At 41.9% G+C, this 25,581-nt stretch overlaps 1 protein-coding gene across 3 annotated transcripts in view; it reads right to left on the bottom strand.

The window, feature by feature from the left end:
* anks1b (ankyrin repeat and sterile alpha motif domain containing 1B) overlaps positions 1-25,581 on the bottom strand; it is a 278,973-nt gene that overhangs the window by 177,199 nt on the left and 76,193 nt on the right. For all 3 annotated transcript variants that reach the window (XM_085387689.1, XM_085387686.1, XM_085387687.1), the window contains exons 2-3: positions 23,823-23,903; positions 20,598-20,754 (exon numbers count right to left, since the gene is read on the bottom strand). In XM_085387689.1, coding sequence (XP_085243815.1) covers positions 20,598-20,754; positions 23,823-23,903 — 238 coding nt within the window. The remainder of the gene's footprint in view (positions 1-20,597; positions 20,755-23,822; positions 23,904-25,581) is intronic.

Raw genomic sequence — 25,581 nt, 5'->3', positions numbered from 1 at the left:
TGTCCAGCCACTGGTAGGATTTCTGGATATCAGCCACCTCCTCTATCTGCCGGTGGTACATACCGTGCAGGGGCCTGTCCTTCCATGATGGTTCCTCGTCTCCCTCCTCTTTCTTGGGTTTCTGCTGCCTGAGGTATTCACTGAGCACTCGGTCAGTTGGGGCCATCTTCCTAATGTATTCTTGGATGTTCGTTGTCTCATCCTGGACTGTGGTGCTGACACTCACCAGTCCCCGGCCCCCTTCCTTCCGCTTAGCGTACAGCCTCAGGGTGCTGGATTTGGGGTGAAACCCTCCATGCATGGTAAGGAGCTTTCTTGTCTTTATGTCAGTGGCTTCTATCTCCTCCTTTGGCCAGCCTATTACCCCAGCAGGGTACCTGATCACGGGCAGGGCGTACGTGTTGATGGCCCGGATCTTGTTCTTACCATTCAGCTGACTCCTCAGGACTTGCCTGACCCTCTGCAGGTACTTGGTGGTTGCAGCTTTTCTAGCGGCCTCTTCATGGTTCCCATTCGCCTGTGGGATCCCCAAGTACTTGTAACTGTCCTCTATGTCTGCAATGTTGCCTTCTGGTAGTTCAATCCCCTCAGTTCTGACTACCTTCCCTCTCTTTGATACCATCCGACTACACTTCTCCAGTCCGAACGACATTCCAATGTCATTGCTGTATAGCCTGGTAGTGTGGATCAGTGAATCGATGTCTCGTTCACTCTTGGCATACAGCTTGATGTCATCCATGTACAGGAGGTGGCTGACAACTGCTCCGTTCCGTAGTCGGTATCCGTAGCCAGTCTTGTTAATGATCTCACTGAGGGGGTTCAGGCCTATGCAGAACAGCAGTGGGGACAGAGCATCTCCTTGGTAGATCCCACACTTGATGGTGACTTGTGCTATGGGCTTGGAGTTGGCCTCTAGTGTTGTACGCCACATCCCCATTGAGTTCCTGATGAAGGCTCTTAGGGTCCCATTGATCTTGTACAATTCTAGGCATTCCAGTATCCAGCTGTGGGGCATTGAGTCATAGGCCTTCTTGTAATCAATCCAGGCAGTGCACAGGTTGGTCAGTCTGGTCTTGCAGTCTCGGCTGATTGTTCTGTCTACCAGTAGCTGGTGTTTTGCGCCTCTGGTATTCTTGCCAATTCCTTTCTGTGTCCCGCTCATGTATTGACCCATGTGCCTGTTCATCTTAGCCGATATGATGCCTGACAGGAGCTTCCATGTAGTACTGAGGCAGGTTATTGGTCGGTAGTTGGAGGGGACCGGTCCCTTCTTGGGGTCCTTGGGGATCAGGACCGTCCGACCTTCGGTTAGCCATTCCGGGTGTCTCTCGTTAACTAGCAGCTGGTTCATTTGTGCTGCCAGACGCTCGTGGAGTGCAGTCAGCTTCTTCAGCCAGTAGGCGTGAACCATGTCGGGCCCTGGTGCTGTCCAACTCTTCATACTGGAGACCCTTTCTTGGATATCTGCCACTGTGATGGTTACTGGACCCTGTTCAGGGAGGTCGCTGTGTTCTGCCCTCAGATCCTCTAGCCACTGAGCATTGCCGTTATGGGTTGCATCCTTCTCCCATATGCTCTTCCAGTATTGCTCCGTCTCCAGCCTTGGTGGTGCTGTTCTCTTATTGTTCCCTTGCCACTGAGAGTACACCTTTGCTGGTTCTGTGGAGAACAGCTGGTTTATTCTCCTGCCTTCTATCTCTCTGGTGTACCTCCTCAAGCGGCTGGCCAAGGCTGTGAGTCTTTGCTTGGCAGATTCCAAGGCCTCAGGTATGGACAGCTTGCTGTATTTCTTAGGCACCTTATTTGTCGCACCTTGCTGCAACTCCGTTAGTTGGCTAACCTCCCTCCGTGCTACTTTGATCTTGCCCTCTAGCCTCCTTCTCCATGGAGGGTACTGCCCCTTGTCGCTGTTCAACTTGTAGCCAAGCATCTCACTGATCACTGTTGTGGGTGGTGGTGACACACAACCAACATGCTCAATGGGTGACATGTCCGGTGAGTATGCTGGCCATGCAAGAACTGGGACATTCTCAGCTGCTATCTGCCCTGAACAATGTGAACCATGATTCATCCGTGAAGCGCACACCTCTCCAACGTGCCAGACGCCATCGGATGTGAGCGTTTGCCCACACAAGTCTGTTACGGCGATGAGCTGGAGTCAGGTCAAGACCCCGATGAGGACGACGGGCATGCAGTTGAGCGTCCCTGAGACGGTTTCTGACAGTTTGTGCAGAAATTGTTTGGTTGTGCAAACCAATTGTTCCAGCAGCTGTCTGGGTGGCTGGTCTCAGACGATCTTCGAGGTGAACCTGCTGGATGTGGAGGTCCTGGGCTGGTGTGGTTACACGAGGTCTGCGGTTGTGAGGCCGGTTGGATGTGCTGCCATATTCTCTGAAACGCCTGTGGAGACGGCTTATGGTTGAGAAATGAACATTCAATGCACGGGCGACAGATCTGGTTGACATTCCTGCTGTCAGCATGCCAATTGCACGCTCCCTCATTGCTTGTGGCATCTGTGGCATTTTGCTGTGAGACAAAACTGCACATTCCAGGGTGGCCTTTTGTTGTGGGCGGTCTGAGGTACACCTGTGCACTACTCATGATGTCAGATCAGCATCCTGATGTGGCACACCTGTGAGGTGGGATGGATTATCTCAATATAGCAGATGTGCCCACTACCACACATTTGGACTGATTTGTGACCACTGTTTGGGAGGGATGGTTATATTGTGTATCTGGAATGAATTTTAGGTCTCTACGTCCATCCCATGGGGAATGGGAGCAAAAACAAAAGTGTTGCATTTATATTTTTGTTGAGTGTATGTATATATATATATATATATATATATATATATATATATATATATATATATATATATTAGGGGTGCAACGATATTCGTATCGATATTGAACCGTTCGATACAGTGCTTTCGGTTCGGTACGCATATGTATCGAACAATACAACATTTGTAATTTATTTTATCAACTTTCCTTCCGACGATGCTGTCTGTGTTGAGCGCTCAGTGAATCTGCGTTCGACTACTCCGCCTAGGCTGCACTGTCGAGCGCAGATCCACTGAGCACTCAACACAGACAGCATAGTCAGAAGGAAGAGCGCAGGGCAAGCTAGCAAGACACATGGACCTCCCCCACCCTCATTCAGATCTGGCGTTTGGAATTATTTTGGTTTTCATGTGACGTATGACCCTGAAGGTAAGCGAGTCATGGACTAAAGTAAAACAGTATGTTGGATGTGCCATGCAATGCTCAATTACATTGGTGGGAACTAGTGTGTTAGCGCAGTTAGCTCGTTAACGTGTTGGCCGTCTAGCCCCACACACGGGGCGATCGGCGGTAGCTCGTTAACGGAGATTTGCCGTGTTGTGGCGTTAAGGTCATTTCAACGAGATTAACCTGAAAGCACTAGTGGGAACACAACGAATATGACTGCACATTTACGCAGACATCATCCTAGTGCAAAGACCAAAACAACAAGCATGCTACTAACTTTAGCCGAGTCATTTAGACAGCTGTTAGCACATGATTCTCCTTATGCTGCTGAGAATATAGCCCAGAAGAAGCGGATAGTATAGCTTTTATTTTGGAAAGAGACATTTCTCTGTAATAAACTCTCTTTTCCAAAGATGAGTGATTCCTCAATCAGATACAGGGCTTGCAATATCGCTAGCCCGACGTCCTGGAGCTAGCGATTTTTTTCAGTCGGGCTACCAAAATCTATCTCTGCCCTGCCCGTCGGGCTATTGTAGGAAGGAAAAATATATGTCAATGCTTTTGCATTCTTTCAGAAATGTAGCTGGGTAATTATGTCATTGGCATCGGTGAGCCACTGTCAATATGTGACATATTGAAATCACGTTTGAATTTGCGCTTGTTTTTTTGCTTTCACTTTGCAATCGCGCGAACTGTGTATAGAGAGCGACAGCACTGATCTGTGAGTGATGATAATTTGTGCACCAATTCCTCTGACATCGTCTTATTAATCGTTAGCTTACTATGCAAACATGACAAGTGAAATCTCCTGCAGCTTAAACATGTGAGAGGTTGATCGCGCAGAGAATCGCTGAGCTTATGTGAGTCCGTGTGTAAAAGCATTTCAGTTCTGCTGAGCCAAATAAGACAGGTCAGGGTGAAGAAGTGACAGCCAAAGAAAAGCTTACCACAAAACGGAGAAGTTATGACAAATCAGACTATAAGGCAAAAAGAAAGTGCAGCTTTATGGTTTCATGGACAAAAGAATTTCTGTGGCTGCAATATGACGAGCTATATAACCAGGGCTGCACATAAGTGGTCCGCAGGTGCGCATTCGCTGTCAAAATAAAAAACACGCACAAGGGTTAGGGTTAAATTTAAAAACTGTACTTTTGAGTTAAAATATATATTTATAATTTTAATAAATGACAAATTAAAAAGGCATGAACATTTTTTTTGTATCGAAAAAATATCGAACCGTGACACCAAAGTATCGAACCGAACCGTGAATTTTGTGTATCGTTGCACCCCTAATAAATATATATATATATATATATATATATATATATATATATATATATATATATATATATTTATTATTTTTTTAAATAAATAAATAAATAAATAAATAAATAAATAAAGTGACATTACTATACTGTAAAACATTAGTATCATCAGCATGTCCTGTTGCCTGTTTACACGTTATTCAGATACCTGATTAAGTCTGGCTATTGTGTTATTTTTAGCTCAGGCTTGGGTATCAACGATTTGTGTTTTTGAAACTAAACCATAAAATATGGGTGCCATAAAACCAAAAAATAGAAAAAAAAAATAGAAAAGCAACTAAACATATGTAAAGTTCATCACTACAGGTGAGTCCTCACATGCAAACAGGCGTATATTCAAAATTTCAAGAGCTTCTATCTAGGAACTATGAAAGAAATCATATTGATTTATGATCCATTTGGAAAGGTGGAAGAAAATGAGGCCAGCTGTAAGTCCTCCAGACACATAGGGATGCAGGTTCATTTACACTAGACAATGTCCTTTTCAACACTTCAACCATGGGATCACGGGAGTTTCTCATGTGTTCTGTTCTGGGAGAATGCGGCCGTTTCCTTGCTGGCTAGGGGCCCCTGTCAGACCCTGAACCGTTGGTAGTTGGGAGCCCCTTAGGGATCCCTGGGTAAAAATAGGACTCATTTACTTAACAATGACTAATCTGGCTCCCGTATATTTCAGATATATGAATTGTGCATGCAAAGTGATCTGCATTTAGGTTTCTGTTTATAATATCAGACATAGAGTGTAGCTCCAACATGCTTTACTGCAGTAAGCACAATTAATAAAAAGCAAGTGAACTTTACTTCTTAAATAACTGCAAACACATTTACCTCAAAGCCCTTAAAAATAATGACTCGAACTTCCGTTTTAACGGAAAATCAAATCAATGAGACAGAAATGTCACTGGCTGCTGATTGGACAGAGAAAGGCAAACAAAACGTGAGAGAATGTTGTAACATGAAAAAGCAATCAAGCGTGATTATCAAGATGTTCTTTAAAAAACAGCTTTTTATCACCAGTTGAAAACAACACACTCCAAACATGAAATAATAATAACTGTTGTGTGAATCGTTTTTGTAATTGATATTTCCCTGTCTTCTTACGTTGTTTCATTAAATGTTTTCATCATCCAATTCACCTCTAATATTTCCATGATGAAAGTCCAAAACACAACGGCCACACTCCACTGCTCAGATCTCATCTCCTGGCTTTTTCTAACTCACTTGCTCCCCAGAGCCAGAGTCACCCCCGCTCTCGCCTCCCTCTCATGGCTTTCTATACTTTCATTTATGCCTCTGAGAAGTGTATGAGAGCGAGATGAAGAGATACTGTATCTGCGAATAACAGAGGGTAAGAAAACCCTGTGAAGACACACACGCACACGCTGTAGCAGCAAAAGAACACCACTGTGTGATTTAGAGCTTTCCCTTCTCCTTAGCCAATCAGATCCATGCATTTTCCCCTGTGGACTTCACACCCCTCCATTCATGGCCAAGTGGAACCTTCCAGAGCAGGTCTGATTGCAGATCCACTGTACTGTAAGAACAATAATCACACACTCAGGCGCTCTGTAATTCGCATTCATTACAATATACTGGTATAATTGGTGCCAGAGTTGTATTTAATAAACTCCATTTGCTTGGTTATTGTGTGAATATTCAACTTGGAGTGACTCAGTCTCCCTGATGGATAATTTGAGTTTCAGCTTATCTAATCAACTGCATATCCTGACTTCATAAACTTCTACCAAGTCCCAAATAACCAAAAACGCAGCACAATCATTTGGTCCCGATATTATTAAGTGTCCAATTACAAAGCAACGTCTGGAGACAGAGCCATTCTTTCATTAAAGATCAAAAAAAAAATGACTTTGTAAACGGTAAAGGTGAGAGAGTGGTGGCACTCTCCTTCATAGCATACTTTATTATTGGAACATCTCAGTGTCCAATACTGGAATATCAACTTCCGCAAATGGCGAGTGCAGAAAGAACCACCATGTGTTAGAATTTAAAAGGTGGATTGTGTAAACTTTATACTCACCAGCCACTTTGTTAGTGCTCATTGACACAAATATCTAATTAGCCAATCACACAGGAGTGAATGTATTTAGCCATGACAGCCTTCTCTAGAGTTTATATAGGCTGGTCTGAAAAACAGAAAGTATACTGGGCCCGCTTACTTAAATATTGCTGTTGACCACGTCCAACCATATTGTACCCATCTACCCAAAAAAAGCACTTTGCTGAATCTATGCCATTAAGAATTAAGGCCATTCTGAAGATAAATGGGGTTCCAATCCAGTACTATCCAAGTGGACCTAATAAAGTGTCTGGTTAGTATACATACACACCAAACAGGGTAGCAAGTTATGGTTTTAGCAACAGTGATAAGGATGATATCTTCATATTCAACACAAAACAAGCATCAGAAAGTCATGAAGAAGCAGCATCACACACTGATGACATGGATGTGATAACCACTGGGATAAAGATTGCAGACGTTGCTGCTGCCGCCTGTGGCCTATTCCGTCTCTGCAGCCTTAAATGGACAATGAAGCTTTGTCATTCCAAACCGCCGTGCCTCACGCACGCTGCCTAAGATAGGAAAAATGCAATTTCCTGACAGAAAGAAGAGTGACTAAAACACGAGCAGAGACTCAGAGTGACAAGACAAGAGCAATAGAGCCCGAGATGTGGCGAGAGAGCAGCAGGCGGAGAAAAAAAGATCCTGCCTCTGTGTTCTCGAAGTGGCCATATATTCCTATTACGCTGCTCTGACAGCTTTCCGATACCATCTAGCACTCAAGTGCATTGTTGCTGATTGGGCTCTGAGCAACAGCCGTCTACTAATGCCGCATCAACAGGCATGGCAGAACATTATTGACAAATGATTGTGTCACAGCCTTTCTTTCAGCAGCATATGCAGCTGATATTAATGCTCACACAGTAATGAAGCCCTGGCTTGATAAAGCTCACTCTACCATGACAGCTATATGGTTTTATTACTCTTTAAAGAAGGATTTATTCTCATATATATTGATTATATGTGGCGCATCTTCTGCATTCTTTAAGTGAAGGACACAAAGAATCAACTTTTGCTCACAGAATGATACCTACACACATACACGCACACACTTCCCATGGTGCACTCTATCAGTGCTCTCGCAGTTCATCTCCCTGGGACCAAACAGCTACATCCATGCAAATAAGCAAGCCTTATCAGCGAGGCCAGGTCTGAAATGAAACCACAGCGGAGGAAGAGCAGAGGTATTTGTTTGAACATGCACTGTGTTAATGCTGATGGACTGATATGCAGGATGAGCTCCGTCTATGTTACAGCATCGCATAATCCAAGCAGCTCAGCTCGCCGCCCAGGGAGAGCGGGGTAAATGAGGAATGAAAAAAGACGAGGCATACAAGGTGAATGTCTCTGCTACTCCCTCTTATGTTCTGTTATTAGAACTTGTGCGTTGCCTGTTCAGGGAGAGTGTTGTCTTTTGATGTCACCTAAACGCAGGTCTCGGGTGTGTGTTTTGAAAAATAAAGAAAAACAGCTTTTAGATTATATTTACGAGCTGTTCAAACCAATAACTTTTAAGATATGAGATATTTAAGGTTAAGATATGATTTTTTCAGGCTGATGGTCATTCAATGTCTTCCAACCAAATGCTTCCAGCCTGACCATCACGAACGATACATTTCTTGATAGGAAAACGTTAAAATCTCAGATCTCTGCAGTTATTAGTTGCTCATAAAAAAATATTTTTGTGTTGAAGTCAGGGCCATTTTCAAGGCTTTACTCTGCAGTGTTTTCTGTGGAGCCAGTTTCAAACAGCTAGATAAAAAGAGAACTACTTAAGCTACAGTGGGGCAAAAAAGTATTTAGTCAGCCACCGATTGTGCAAGTTCCCCCACTTAAAATGATGACAGAGGTCAGTAATTTGCACCAGAGGTACACTTCAACTGTGAGAGACAGAATGTGAAAAAAAATCCATGAATTCACATGATAGGATTTGTAAAGAATTTATTCGTAAATTAGGGTGGAAAATAAGTATTTGGTCACCTCAAACAAGGAAAATCTCTGGCTCTCACAGACCTGTAACGTCTTCCGTAAGAAGCTTTTCTGTCCCCCACTCGTTACCTGTATGAATGGCACCTGTTTGAACTCATCATCTGTATAAAAGACACCTGTCCACAGCCTCAAACAGTCAGACTCCAAACTCCGCCATGGCCAAGACCAAAGAGCTTTCGAAGGACACCAGGAAAAGTATTGTAGACCTGCACCAGACTGGGAAGAGTGAATCTACAATAGGCAAGCAGCTTGGTGTGAAAAAATCAACTGTGGGAGCAATCATCAGAAAATGGAAGACATACAAGACCACTGATAATCTCCCTCGATCTGGGGCTCCACGCAAGATCTCATCCCGTGGGGTCAAAATGATCATGAGAACGGTGAGCAAAGATCCCAGAACCACACGGGGGGACCTGGTGAATGACCTGCAGAGAGCTGGGACCAAAGTAACAAAGGTCACCATCAGTAACACACTACAACGGCAGGGAATCAAATCCCGCAGTGCCAGACGTGTTCCGCTGCTGAAGCCAGTGCATGTCCAGGCCCGTCTGAAGTTTGCCAGAGAGCACATGGATGATACAGCAGAGGATTGGGAGAATGTCATGTGGTCAGATGAAACCAAAGTAGAACTTTTTGGTATAAACTCAACTCGTCGTGTTTGGAGGAAGAAGAATACTGAGTTGCATCCCAAGAACACCATACCTACTGTGAAGCATGGGGGTGGAAACATCATGCTATGGGGCTGTTTTTCTGCCAAGGGGACAGGACGACTGATCCGTGTTAAGGACAGAATGAATGGGGCCATGTATCGTGAGATTTTGAGCCAAAACCTCCTTCCATCAGTGAGAACTTTGAAGATGAAACGAGGCTGGGTCTTCCAACATGACAATGATCCAAAACACACCGCCCGGGCAACAAAGGAGTGGCTCCATAAGAAGCATTTGAAAGTCCTGGAGTGGCCTAGCCAGTCTCCAGACCTCAACCCCATAGAAAATCTGTGGCGGGAGTTGAAAGTCTGTGTTGCTCGGCGACAGCCCCAAAACATCACTGCTCTCGAGAAGATCTGCATGGAGGAATGGGCCAAAATACCAGCTACTGTGTGTGCAAACCTGGTAAAGACCTATAGTAAACGTTTGACCTCTGTTATTGCCAACAAAGGTTATGTTACAAAGTATTGAGTTGTATTTTTGTTATTGACCAAATACTTATTTTCCACCCTAATTTACGAATAAATTCTTTACAAATCCTACCATGTGGATTCATGGATTTTTTTTTCACATTCTGTCTCTCACAGTTGAAGTGTACCTCTGGTGCAAATTACTGACCTCTGTCATCATTTTAGGTGGGGGAACTTGCACAATCGGTGGCTGACTAAATACTTTTTTGCCCCACTGTATGTCATTCAAATGTTTCAGGCCAAATATTTGCTACAATGACTTCAGGAATATGGCGTTTCAAAAGTGTAGCTGAAGTTCAGCATAAAATTCTGAGAGTTTGAATTTGCTTGAAAGTGTGATAGTATGGCCAGAGAACATTTTTCAGAGGTAGGTTAAAATTTCCAACACTGGTTCCATTACATGATGTTGGCATTTACCATGAAACTACTCAAATCATTTGAATGGTAAAAACGATAATAAAGCTTTAAAATGGGGGAAAAGTATTTTCATGCAAGTTCGTTCCAAAAAAAAATTACATTGTCTAAGAACTTCAATTTGACTTTTCTAGAAAGATTTGGTGTCTAGCAGCAACATATTTGAAATGTGGTGGTGTAGGGAAACAAAGAAAGAGAAAGACGTGCAATTTTTAAGTTAAAGTGAAATACATCTTCAATCTTTGCAGTTCTCGGTGCATTACTAAAATCTCTGTGTGAGCTCTTTTCAGTTCTGGGTGATTGGTTTTGGTCAGTGATGACAATTTGTGTACTGAACACCAATTCAAAACCAATGGTCCCCCCCCCCCCCCGAAAAAGCTACACTCAGCGCCATGACTGAGTGAGGTCGGGGTATTAGGATGCTGGATGCTGGCAGGCATGTCTAAGCTATTGGAGCAGCCTTGCTAGTTAATGAGAGCACCGTCTCTGATCTGATTGTTCTTGGTGAAAATCTGACCGTACAGAGGTACAGTGATGAGGTGTCAAAACCTATACCCGGCTGTTTCAACAGGACAATTGCACAGGCCTTTCCAGATCATAAGCATATCCACTTCCTTGGCCAGCATTTAGTCCACATATGTCTCCTTTTGAACAATCCTATGAACATTGAAATCAAATGAGTCAAATTGCTGAGAGAATCTGTTTACAGAGCAAATTAATAACTGGGTCACAAAATAAAATAACAATATATTGCTATAGTGATATATTACACCCCTACTCAACAGCTGTAACAATTCGTTTTAGAGAAAAATGTGGATAAAATCTGTTATCCAGACAGAAGAACATATTGTAGGAGCTGAGAGGTAGACTGAAGGACAATAAGAGAGAGATAATAGGTGGTTTCTGTTTCTTTAACTCCTTTTTGTGCACTAAATAGGTCAAACTGGGTACAGAAACTAATTTCTAAAAAATGAGCCATAATAACTGTGAACATAATAACTTAATAACACATGTGAGGACAAGTGGAGTGATTGCAAAAGATAGCAGAGAAGATGAGACCAGATCAGAAACAACAAAGATGAGAAGCGAGACAGAATAGACTGCAGTATACACATTTCGTAGCCGACTGACTGATCACAGACACTTTGGCAAGAAACACACTCGTTCGCACAACCCTTTGGGGTTTTCCACAGGATTCACAGCAACATCAGCTGCAGACACTGATTTAATTCCAAAATAAAAGCACTCAACTGAACACATTTTGAGGTAAATGGTGCCAGGAGTGTTTCTTGCAACACACTGTTTTATAACCATTATTAATTACTCTCTTAATATTACTTGGGGAAAAACTGACTTGTGGTTTTCCATTAAAATACTGAAAAATGCACATCACGATTACTGAGAGCCCACGCTGCAATAAAGAAGTAAAAGCCCAAAGATATTGAATCTGCAATGAAAGGCAACTGTCATGATGTGAGCTGCAGCAACTCCTCACATCTGAGAAGCTGAGAGCATCTTGACTGATTGAGTAAAAGACAAACTTTCCCACAGTCAAAGTTGCAATTAAAATACACTTCATTTAATATATTTGAAACTCAAACCCCCAAAAAAACATGATGTATGGCTTTATCAAAGTGGACTTCTCAACACCAGGGGCAGTATGCTTGATCTTTAATGCTTACACATGGGCGTCCTTGAGCTAGACACCGAACGCCCTTCTGCTCCAGGGTGGCCGGTCTGCGGTTGCCATTGTAAACTCTGACCTCCCTGAAGCATTCCCCAGCTAAACGTCTTAATTGACGACCTCAAAGAAATCCTAGAAATCTGTTTTGCAATGTTTTTTTTATAACACCTCAATTAACACCCTCGCACACAATCTGCTCTGGGCTTGCTTTAATCGCTCAGGGCTAAAGCTTGTTTTGATTCATGGAGAAATTAATCTGTTTACTTTTGCTGAACTTTAATTAGGAATCCCACTGCGGGCAGGGAGTCAGGCTTTTAAAAACATATGATATACAGTAACATATCGTTTTTTAAGAGATTACTCATGAGAAAGCGACCTGTGGCTCAGTGTGTGTCTTGGCAGCAGTGGGCATCTCAGTGGCCGAGGACTTTCCCAGGGCGGTTTGTCGCAGCAATAGTAGCATGTGTTCTCAAGTTGATCACCAAGACACATATGGTTTCATTTTCTTGTGTGGAAGCAGCATGTGTGCATGACCGGACATCGAGTTACCAAGACCGAATAGACACAAACACAGAAGCACTCTCATGGAAACACACAGCAGGAAAATGGCCTCGTGACCTGTAACATTTGCCTCAGTTCACACAGTCTTTAAGCCTTCAGAAGTTCTTGCTGGTGAGAGGCCTGCCTCTCTTGTGATCTTGCTCAGTGTCTCCTCTGGGAGGACAAAGAGAGCAGGAAAAGAAGAATGATGAGGGGGGGGGGAAATGGAGAGGAGACGGGATAGAATAACCCTACATCCTCCTGTTGTTGCAGAAGAACACATTCCTACAGCGACACATAGTTGACATACTCAGTCACCCACACGCATACAGTACACAGTGTACGCACAGGATAACCCTAAACTGATGAGTCCAAAGGTCCCACACAGAGAAAGTAGCCAAGACGGTTCTGTGCTGGTTCCCACGCACACAAACCACATCTGTCCTCCATCAGTGGGCAAATCTGCAGGACACAACTACTGTAAGGATACACACCTAGCAAAATTTACATGCTAGCTTTTATCTGTGCAGGTACGTTGGAGTAAAAATGTCAGAATTGGTCAGTAACTGTTCAAATTTCCTTCACGTTTCATCAACAATACAGCAATACTACAACAGTTTGAAAATAAAATGTTGTTAAACCCAGTCGCATCGTATTTTTATATTTACAACCTTCAAAACAGACTGAAGCCAAAACCTCAGGCATCTTTTTTCTGCTCTTGGTTCTGTATGATGTAAGAGAGGGAATATCGCTATGGTCATCCTGGGTGCACAGCTCCAGCTGTGAGCACAGACACAGGCGTAGGCAGTCAATCAGAAGAAAGGTGGCTTATAGGCAAAGGAAAGGAGCTACTGTAAAAATGCTTGTTTCAGGCTGGGGCTGCTGGGCTGTCAAGGTCCAATATGTGATAGAATTATAGAACTTTCTACAAAAATATGCAACATTACTGTTTTTAAAAATGTGGTGGTATCTGTTTTCTTACCAGTTCATGCAGAGTGCACCAATTCATAGGCCATGAGTCTATACTGGCTTTGTTCACTGCCATCATTCTTTACAGCATTTTTCAAATGGCTGTAGCTGAAGCTTGCAGCCTTTAGATCTGGTTTTTAAATGCAGTTTAGTGTTAATCACAACCCTGTTAAATAAATGAAAAGTGAAAATGAAATGAAAGCTGTACCACATGTAAAACCCACTGAAATGACCTTTCAATTTCAGAGCTTTACAGCAGATTATCTTTTATAGATATGCAATTATGAAAATCTCTTTTAGGCCTATAAAACTTAAATACAGTCATTAGATATTTAAAATTGTTAAAATAATTATCAGCAGTTAATTTAAAGCTTGTAATTTACGTACAGATCAGTGTTTTTGCATGATTCCTTGGATCATTTTTTTTACCTGCAATAATGTTATTTCCACAACACATACCTGCTTTTGCTCCATGTGTGGTCCCAACACACTAGTTATGATAACTAGATTCATCACACACAGGATGATCATGCTTTACACTGCATGTGGCTGATTTTCCATCCACAGTGTGAAGACTATGAGAATTAACTGCCTCACATGTAAAGGTGCAGCATGGATACGTTTTTTAAAGACATCCATATACAGTAAGATACCCCTACTACTGGTTTGATGCTTCACTCTTAGGTCATCAAGAAATCCCCACTCTTCCCACTTCTCATCTTCCCGATGTGCATTTAAAGAATCGGAAGAGCTTCCTTGATGGAGGAGGGGAAACATTTTCTGTGTCCATGAGGATGGAAAGCCCCAACCCCCCCCCCCCCCCCCCCCCCCCCCCCGCTACAGTACAAACTCCTCATGTCTTTATATTTTGCTAAGACAATGGGAAGCAGGTGCAGGAATGTATTGAAATGTGTGCAAAAATACATGGAAATACAGGCAAAAACACAGCTTTAACAATTCTAACAAGCTTAAAAGTAAATATGTGCTTTGAACACCTTTGTTCTTCAACACAGCCTGAAGTCTTTCAGACAAAAGCTTCCTTGTAATTTCTTTAAGCAATCTTTGGGAATACTTCTTGGAAAACATGAAAGCTCTCCTCTGGTTATTCGCAGCCTTTGGTTCCATTTTCTGACTAGCTGATCCCATCCTGCTTCTAAAATGTCGAGATCAGTACCCTGGGGAGGCCAGTCCATTGTGCGTTTCTATCCAGGTATGTTTTTACTGCAGTGTTTGTGTGTTTGGGATCATTGTCATGCTGAAAAATGAAGCTGTTGCCAATTAGATGCTTTCCAGATGGTATTTCATGGTAGATCAAAATCTGATGGTACTTTTCTGTGTTCATAATTCCATCACTTTTGACAGGTTTGCCAACACTACTGGCTCAATTTTTTTCATTTATAGCTCTTTGGAAATTGTCTTGTTTTGATGGTGCATAAGTAAGATTTTATGCCTGTCAAACTGTGTTATCTTTAGCTTTCTTTTGTAGATTTGACTGAACAAAGCAGGAATAAATTGTAAATTATAAATACATTTTGCGACAGGCTGCTAGTAGCAAAGTACAATTTGAAATTGGTCTAAGTTATTAGGTTGCCTGTTATACTTGAATGATTCATAGGTCGGTGTTAAATGGAGTTCACAAACAAAAAAAAAAACAAAAAAAAAAAACTACCTCTAATAATCGTCAGGTTTGCAAGTCTCTTCCAAGATTGACAATGAATGAAAATGTCAAAAGAAAAACTTTGAAGGACCTTCAGAAAGAACTATTGCCTGAGATCACTTTTAAAAGATTACAAGAAAGTCTGCTTGGAAGAAGAATACAAACAAATAGCGGCTAGCTCAAGACGTTTGCACAGTACTGTACCTCATGGAGCACCTTTTCACCAGCCTGGCTGTATACGAGATTTCCACTGACAATATTCTCCCTCTCGCCTTTCAGGCAACTAGTTTCTCCTTGGACTTTTCGGGTAATTTCATCTATTCTTTGATTTAGCGATGTGTATTTTGGCATTGTTGACCCCGTTAAAATGTCCCGAACAAGCCAGGTGTAACACCTGGTCCTTACTCTTCCCTTTTCTATCATAAAAACAAACAAAATTAAATGAAATTAAACTCCTGACTTGTCTTCTATTCATTCACCCAGCCGTTGATCTGAGTCAGTGTCAGTGGAGGAAAGAGATCACAAACAGCCACGTGTTAGTCGTCAAAACATGCATTTGGCCTTGCAATCCGAGTGCAAGCTTTGAGCAAACAAACAATCTCTCACCATCAATCACTGTCTCACTGTCTTTCACACATACACGCATAAACACGCACGAACACGGCATGTATAATCATCTCCTCCAGTCAGGCGGCTTCCACCTCTCTCGTGCGCACACGCTCCCGCAATAAACAAAAGCAGCTGCGAATGGGAACTACTGGGACCAATTAGACAATAAACAGTGGGCTGGAACTGGTTTACCGCCAACTAATAACACCCACTAACCTTGAATAATCTTCTGCTGGCTGCAGAGTGGAACTGGCCCACAAACTTCCCCTAGCTCGATTTTTGTCAACCTCCCATCTCTTTCTTTACACTCTCAGGACCTTTCGCACTCATTGCAGTTCTCTCCTGCTACCTTTTCCACACTCCTGTCACCATTTCTCACGTCGTGCACAAAAGCAAGCACAAATGTTGAGTTTCCCTTTCTCCTGTAAGAAAAAAAGATCATATTAAGGCAAATACTGTGCCACCAGAGCGAGCCTATAAAACTAAGCACGCGCACACATAAATACTCAACCTCTGACACGAGTAATGCTGTGTGTGTGGGCAGAGTAATATTGTTGAGAATGGGGTAATGTGCAGCCAATGGTTTGCTGCTGTACGTCTTGATGATGGGTGTGAGTGCGCGTGAGACTCACTACATCACCCAGACTAATGTATGCAAGCTCTGCTCTGTACTGCAGACACGACAGACAGCGGGGAAATATGGAGCTTAGGCATCGTAAACACACCAACACTAAATAAATCTTACCCACTGATTTATGCTTGCAACCTGAAAACAGCTGTACCCTGGCGCTGATATAACAACAAGAATACTGTACAAACATGCAGCATGCATATAAAATATAAATAGATATAAAATACACAAATAAAAATGCCCAAGTACCACATTTTCAGTTTTCAGTGTTTGCAAACCTGAGTGCTTAGGAGAAAACTAACACCTTTAAGGACACTAAAGAGCAGGCTAACATAACAGTGTTCATAAAAGTGGGAGCGTAGTGTGTTTATCTTTTTTAATGTAACAGCTTATTACACACAGAGGAGGATGGAAGCTGATGACAAGCATCAAAGTGAGATATAGCATATGAAGAGTGTTACAGAGAAAGATGATCAGTGTAATTAGATGATTAATTGGAGATTATGTATTGGAATTTCAGGAGTGGGACCACGCCTCCAAATACACTCCTTCCGGCTGTCATCTATATAGGTTCCCTCAGTTCTACAAACTGGTCATTCTCGTTTACATGCCCCACCCTCCCTCCTTGTTCTCCATTCTTTAACTTCTTCACTTCTATTTAGTGCATGGGGATCTGCCAGGCCCGGGAGCCATCGCCAGTCCCCTTCGAGGCCTTCCCCAAACCTTTTACACTTACAGTTTTAAAGATAAACTGGAAATATTCTGTACAATTATAAAACACATTCGCATTTTCTGTCCCTAAATATTTATCAATATACACCAAGAAACGTTTGTTCATTTTCTTTCTGTTATCAAATTCAGGCTCACAGGATCCCAGCTACCATGGGGTGAAAGGCCTACTGGCCACCAGTCTATCACAGGGCTAACACGGAGGGACACACATCCACTCACAGACACATCCACAACTATTGCTGATTTTTAATTGCCAGTTAACCCAACAACATCTGGCCTGCGGAGAACCCGGGATTCCCGGAGAGAACCTCCACAGTCACAGCAAGAACATGTGAACTCCACACAGAGAGAGACCGCTGGATTCAAACCCAGAACCTTCTCGCTGCCTAGTATACTGAACGAATATTTGTTACAGTCTTACTTCAAAAATGTATATTTCACAATATTCAATAGTAAAATACTCATGACTATTCATGTGATTTTAAATTGTTTAACAAATCTCAGAATTTCATTAGGAAAGAAAAGCAATCACACCGACACAGCACATTTACAGTGCAGCGCAGCAGATTTAAACTGAACTACAAACTCAACTTGTGTGCTCATTTTCTTACATAAAGTCACAAATGATGACAGGAGTGTGGAAAAGGTAGCAGGAGATAAGGGTAATGAGCAACTTTATTTATAGACACAAGCAAGTCTCAGTTTAGTTACGGACAAGCAAAAATGTCAAGACACACCTTTATTCACACCTGTGCAAAATATCGCCCACATTATCTGACATGCTTCTTCTAATTGCATTGTCAGAGAAAGGCACATTAGCGGAAACTGGACCTGCCATGATAGCCACAACTTTTCTTTGTTTTTTTGCAAGAGTATCCCCACTCACTCGCTTATAGTTCAACCACCAGACAGTTTCACAACACAGCAGACAGATTTTCCACCTGCAGTTCAGATCCAGTGCTCCTTTGAGCATCAGGAGGGATGTTTGCTTACAGAGTGCATCCTTAGCTATTTTGGCACCGTGCTAGTATTGCAAAAAAGGGAAGAAAGTCTCACTATTCAAACACTATTTGGCTCCAAGTAATAATTTAATCCTTAAAACATTTGTACAAAAGCAACATTGGTTTATGAAGGATTTTCTTTTAGGGCAAACGAGTACAAAAACCACTTATACAGAATTCATTTTTCATTTTCTGTGCAGCTGTGTTAGAAAACATAATGCACGGTCATCCCAAAAATCGCATGCCTCACAGCATATCATTTGGGAATCCCTCCTCCGGAGAACACATCTGTATATACAGTGTCAACTGATTTCTTATGTCTGGGTTTTAGGGCCAGAAAAAAGGGGGGGAATTATTTGCACAGGTTATCGGCTCAGTATCAAGAACAACTCTTCCAAACGTGCCACAAATTACATTATTTACATTAAAGTCATTTTCAATTAAACTCAATAGCCTACACATCACTGCGTGCTCAGAACTATTTTGCTTGAGAGTTCAATAATATTTTGTCGTGAACTGATTCTTCAGCTGCAGTGGAGCCAGTGGAGCTTGCAGCATATAAAATTCACAGTCTTTGGGTTTTTATTTGCACTATGCGCCAAATACGGATACAATAAACATAATCTCTCTTCTGTTAACTTTGTCTTGCTGGACTGGATTACTTCTCATAGAAACCCACTCTGGCCTCCCACATATAAAAAGCAAAGAAAGAGAAGCCGCTGCTGCTTTGGGGGTTTGCTGACGAAATTCCAGGAAATTTAAGAAAGCATTAAATAAATGTGCTTGAAAACATGAACGCATAGATAAGTGGGATGTTTTTCACTGTGTGTGTACTTAATAAGAGGTACAAGAGCACAGTCAAACAATGCCAAGAAGTCAGCACCTGTCCACAGTACTCTCTCCATCAGCAGCTTCCACTCAGTGTGTGTCCACGCTGCCCACACAGCAACTCATTGACAAGGTAAAAGAGAAAATTGTCCGTGTTCACTTGCTGACGAACCTCTTCATTTACGGGGAAAGGACATCATTTATCACAGCACACAATTAGGTTCTAACAACTCTCACGGGGAAACAATCTGGCTAATGGTGACAGAGGAAATTGTGCTTATTAGGCAGAGTAAATAACGCTCTGATAGCCAGCGAGGTCCATTACTATGCCATCGGCAAGTGCAGGATTTGATTTGATTTTTTTAAAGAAATATCTAGGGTATTTACATTTTTGCCAACACTTCTGATTAAACAGCTTCCTGTGTTTTGTTTCCTTATCTTCAGATGCAGCGCATCAGCGAGCTGTGACATCACCAATATGCTGCCAGCGAAGATGGACAGAATAGGAGTGATGCAGGAGAAGAAGGTCATTTTTGCTGATAAGGAATGACAGCAGAGGCAGGCTGAATGCTCCCGGAGCTGAAACGCTCACCGGGCTGTCAGAGAGAGATGTCTGGAAAATGTAAAGGATCGGCTCTGTTGGACAGAAGCCGTAATGAGACGACCAGCGGTAGCACTGGTTTACATGCCCCGAGAAATCGGGCTAAAGGACTTTATTTTAGTGGAAGAGGACGTCCTTGTTCAGGAAGAGCAACGTAATAGTTCTGCAGCGATTTCAAAAACACTTGCGTGTATTTTGCTTCAGAAAACACGGAGAGGTGGTGCATGGGGAAAGGAAAAAATCCATTCGATTTTAGTGCAAATCTAGATCACTTTCTTAGAAAGTGGAACAGAGGTTGTTGGCCTTGACACAAGAGTCCCTTCTCCATATCTGAGTACAGATTGTCAGTCTGGGGAACTAGTCCAACTTAGTCTAGACTGACTTGGCCTCTGATGAAAAAGCCAAATAATCCAAGGCTTCCAGTGTAGCTGGTGGATATGCCGGCCAAGTTCTTTTGTTCTGAATTCTCTATGGGTCACCACAGCAGATTATCTGCCTCCATTTCACCTTAAACCTCCTCTGTCACATCAACCCTCTGCATCTTCTCCTTCATGACATCCACAGAAGCCCACAAAGAAGCCTCAGCAAGGGGGCTTCTTTGTGGGCTTCCTCCTATCCTCCTCTAGGCTCCTTCATATTCACCATCCATTTCCCAGAATATCCAGTATCCATCCTCTGCACATGTCCAAACCATCTCAGCTTGCCTCTCTTTACAAATAAAAACCCATTTTAAAAAGTAAGGAATGGACTGCTAAAAGATTCTGCAATACAAAAAATGGCAAAGTAGCTATTCTGACCTTTAGTAGCACAATCAATAGATTTTATGTTTGCTCTGTTGAGTCCAGTCAATTAACATTCATTACAAGAACATGAAACAGCATCGCAGAACCACATGTACTTTTATTTTGAAGACAAAGAACCACAAGCTAAAGCCTGCTGCCTGATTAAAGGACACCTGAGAAATCACTTTTTTATTTAGCATGACCTCTAGGGCTGCAGTTGATTGAGCCTGTAGCCTTTTGTTGGACCGAGGAGAGACATAGCGGAGCTCAAACAAAAGCTAGACTTTAAGGTGACACTGAAGGTGAAGTTTCTTAAGAGGATGATGAAGGGATTATTGCGTGTTTACCTGTTGGTTGACACGGCAGTGGGATGGGCCGTGGTGGATGAGGATACGGACGATGTCTACATCTCCCCTCCAGGCAGCCAGGTGTAGCGGGAAGCAACCTTTGCTGTCAGACACATTTGTGGATGCCTCAAACTGGAGCAGTTTCAGCACCACCTCTCTGAGAGAGAAGCAGGTACACGGATATCAATACATTAACAGAGGAACAAGTGGAAGAACAGACAGTTAAGGCAGCCAGGTGCTACAAAATCCACATGATGGTAAGCAGTCAACTTTATTTGACAGCAACGATTCTTTTTTAGCACTTTTCACTTTGGAACACAATTTGCAAAGAATCTCTTCATCATATTGGCCAACGAATCATTTTTAGTGGTGGAAGAAGTACTCGAATCCTTTAGCAGTGCACAGACAGCACCTAGCAAAACATGCTACTTTCCGAGAGTGAAGTTTTTACTGACTATATATAAAAACAAAAAGTACTTGTATAAATCACTAAGACCTTGGTAACAACTGGCTAAATAAATGATTTTATTATAATAATCTTCAGGCTGTGTAGATGGAAACATAAATGCTGCATGTTCACCTTCAAATGCTCAGCTATACTAAAACGTTCAAGCTCTACAGATAAATGCCTTTCTTTCATTTAAGAATAATTTCTCTTTTTTTGCCATTTTCATCATTTTCATCTAAAAAAGTCATCCTTTCTCTTCTTTAAGTAATATTTTACCTAAGTTGACTCGAGGGAACAAACTCAAGGACAGCAGTATACGAGGTGCTTCTTTCTTTTCTTTTTGCAAATTCTCCACTTCAAAACTGAATGTGCAAGAAATGAAATAAAGCTATGCCTACAAATCGTGGGTCACTTTGACACTACAATTAAAAAGATGCTCAATAAACACAGCTGTATCGTAATGAGCTTTTCTCATATTGTAGCTACACAATCTTAATTTCGCTGTTCCACCATCGTGGTATTTATTGTGTTTCTTTCTGCAGTAGATCATCTTTTATGCAGGTTTTTATCCACCTTATGTGATAATAAACTTGCACTTCCTACTAAACCCTAGTTAAACAAAGCCTTGGTTCTGAGGGATTTACAGGAAGCTCGCTGCAGGAGGCACTGGAAAAAGTACAGCTACAGAGAGCAGCATTGCTGCTTTGCTGCTCTTGATAAATAAAGCAGTACACAAATTCATAAAGCAGCAAATCACAGAGTTGGATTGGGCTAAAAAAAATCCATTTAGCTGCTGCTGAGTAGTAATGTCAGTGATAGTGTTTTATATTAGGGGGACTCCAGCTGAAGAGGCAAGGCGAAGTGCTTGATTTGCATTGAAAATGTCAGGAGGGAGCAACAGAGGAGACAGAAGGGCAAAACCTCTCCCAGGAGAGCACAATGAAGCAGCTCTGTGCTGCTTAATGAACTACTTACTTACTTATTTCTGTAGTTTATTATATCTTCTTATAATTTCATTTCAGTTTAAGGAACAGTTAAAACAAGGATGGCGTAAGGATGAAAAATATGTATTTATCACCAAAGCGCCTTTGATGTCATAACGTTGTGATCTTTAAAAATTCAATTCAAACCCAGCCTGAAGAACAGCTCTCTGAAAACAGCTCTGCCTGTTGCCAAGTCCTCTTCCTTCTCTCTTTTCACTCTCCCACCTAAATGCTAAATCACTCCTCTGAAGCTTTTTGTTGGCAGCCTAATTTTCACTGTGAGGGTGCATTTTTCTTTCCCTCACTTCCCTCCTCCTTTCCCCGTTGATCTGAAGGAGGAAATCCACATAATTGCCCCCAAAACACGGTGCTAATCCTTCAGTTCCGCCAAACCGGGATAGCAGTCAGGCTCGCAGCTAATCCAAAGTGTGTAACGGATTTCTCAGCAGGACCAGGTGAAGAAAGGGAGCTGCACTGTAGTTCTGTGCAGCTGTAGACACTCAAATCATTCACATATTGTACAGTTTGGATGGAAATAATGTAGGAATTTTGTATTTCTGACTGTAGGCAACTATTTTACTGCCCAAAAATGCAAGATTGCTTTCGGTAATGGCTTTCATTTTCATTGTTATGCACTAACTTCTAACTTTGATTTAAAGCCTCTATAATTAAAGTTATTTAGCATCAAATCTCTATGTGACATCCCATGAACAAAGCAGTCGATAATATCTTCAAACGCCTTTTACAGCCAGAAATGTTGCGTGACAGCATTCAGTGCTGGTTTCAAAATACATTTAGTCTAGTCCAAACAGTCCTTAAGTCATGATGCAAACTAGCCAGGGCAGGAGGAGCAAGTAGTGGTACCTTGCAAGCAGTGGTACCAGTGGCATTGTTGCAATAAATTTCCCTCATAGGTATTCTGTAGGTGTAGCTGTAAGTGGTATTATCGCAAGCTGGAACCACAGCAGCTCAGTCATGACGTGGCATTAATATCAGCACATGAAATGTGTGCTGGGAGCTTCAAGGCATGGGTTTACAGTACCTTTGTCCATACAGTGTATTGTACAGTGTTTGTACCAACTTTTAACTCAGCCGATCAACATTTTCATTATGTGCTTTGATATTGACTGTATGAGTGCAGAAATCAGACATCTGGTTCAGGAGCAGCAGGACGGGAACACAACTAGTTTAGCTGCTTCAGTTTTCACTGAAGTTGTTTACTGGAACAGGCCCCTGGATGTGTAACTACCTTATCAAGTTAATAGGATGTGTTTGCAGTTAAGACTCCTCCCTGCAGGTTTATCCAGAGAAAGGCCCGTTCAAAATCAGTTTACACTGACAGCATGACATAAGCACAGTACCATGGCCTCTCATCATGTCACAGCAGAAATGTGAAAACAATTAAATAAAATTTATGACATTCTGACTTCTTTTAGATTCTTTTCCTTTGGTTATGGTAATTTATTTATATATTTATTTATTTGCACAGAATTACACTTTTTTTTTTTAAAGAATAGAAAAATCACAGAGTGCAATCTGTAGAAGAAACTGTCAGACTTTTTTAAAGAAACCAATCTAAAGATATCTCTGTGTCCCCCATTTATTTGCATGCAAACACATAAAAATCCAGATAATTAGAGATTTGCTGATAATGGAAAACAATATTTAGCTTCAGCTCTACAGCGTACAAAGAACAGAACAATTTGTTTCCAGTGCACTGAGTAGCACTTGCATTTACAACTAATTTCTATCCAGCAGAAATAGAGTGACAGAAACACTCATTAGCAGGCTTACCTGTGTCCATTGAGTGATGCATGGTGTAAGGGTGTGTATCCTGAGCTGTCTGTGCAGTTCACGTTCAGGCCCTTCCACATGCTGTGGAACAGAGAAATGCCTCAATTAATCAACGCGCACACACGCACGTTTATGACTGCTTTTAGTTGTACAGATTTACCACCTTTATTTCATCAGCTGGTGTAAGTGTGCTACCAGCTGCGACAGTCTCTTTTAGTTTAGAAGCAGGAAATGACAAGCCAGTCCCGACCAATTAGGATTCACATTCCTCAAATGTGTCAAGCATGGAAAGCAAGGACAGGTGGAAAGTGGCTTGTGGTGTTTTCTTGAGAAAAATGCCCTTCAGAACACAGATTGCTCATTTTAAAATGTTTAGTGACACTTTTTCCCCAAGTAAATTACATATGAAGTCTTACAGGTGTTGTTTTACAGAGCAGTTTCTTTGTGTAACAGTGTGTTTATTAGTTTGTTTTCATATTGCGCTTTTCTTCACACAAAACAATCTAGCTTTATTATGTAAGGGTCCCAGGGTGAGGCTTGTAATTTCTCATTCGGAGGCAACAGTCAGGAGATCTTAAGTTCTGCTTCATCACACTGGCAAATAATGGGAGCGAATGAGGTCAATTCTTGTACTCGAGAAACGGCTGAGCATGCAAATAAAATTACACAAAGACAGAAAGTTACGAGGAAATCCAGCTCCACAGAGGCTGAACACGCACCGAAACACACCCGTATACAGATGACACACAAACACTAAAATCTACTTACAGCTCAGGGTTTTCCCGGGGCTATAATTATATGACCTCTCTTTTTCAAATGAACTTGTACAAGTGAGAGAAGTACTAATTAGCTCAATTCTAGCCTGAGCAAATCTTAGCTGAAAAGCTGCATCAAGAAACTTCTAAAAGTGACTGTTGAGCCTTTTTTATTATACACACACACACACACACACACACACACACACACACACACACACACACACACACACACACACACACACACACACACACAGAGCTCTAAATCTTACTGGTTTTATGTATCTAATTGCCAAAAACATGTATCTAGTCACACCACCCTATAATCTCTATAACCCCGTGTCTCCCTCTTATTGATTTTGGCATATGTGCATCCTGAAATGAAGGATAAAAAAAAATCAATGCTTCCTTTGAAGATTTGCTGTACAAAATAAAAGCTGCACTTTAACTCTTAATTCCTTTTATTTCATTGATCATATCTGCAGGGAACCGAAGGAATCCTTCCTGTAGTGAAATCTAATTGAAAATAAATATTATTTCTTTCTTTCTTTCTATTTTTTTTTTTAAAGAAAGCATTTAAATTTCACTTCTACTTTCACTCTCACAGACAGATTGTGTATCTCATGAGGAATTGTCTCCTTGGAGACACTGGAGTAAAGCAGCAACAGCAGAACATTCACTGGGTTTTGACAGGCATCAACACAATGATCAAGGTCAGGGGAATTATGCAACAGCTGTACACACAGAGACACAACTAAACGTGAATTAAAAGTGCTATTAAGGGCTGGCTGCACACGCACACATACGCACACTAACAGAACAAAGTGCACGACTAGGCAGTCTTATTTCCTCTGAATTCAGATTATCATTCATTTCAGCACTATTTGCTCTTAATACGGTACACACACACACACACACACACACACACACACACACACACACACACACACACACACACACACACACACACACACAAAGACAAGTAGTAAATCGTGAGGCAGAAG

Source organism: Rhamphochromis longiceps, linkage group LG17, assembly GCF_057381845.1.
Source record: "Rhamphochromis longiceps isolate RC_006_pf linkage group LG17, R_longiceps_female_GT1.1, whole genome shotgun sequence".
NCBI lineage: Eukaryota > Metazoa > Chordata > Actinopteri > Cichliformes > Cichlidae > Rhamphochromis > Rhamphochromis longiceps.
Note: the sequence above shows the minus strand (reverse complement) of the source record. Positions and strands in the feature narration are given on the sequence as shown.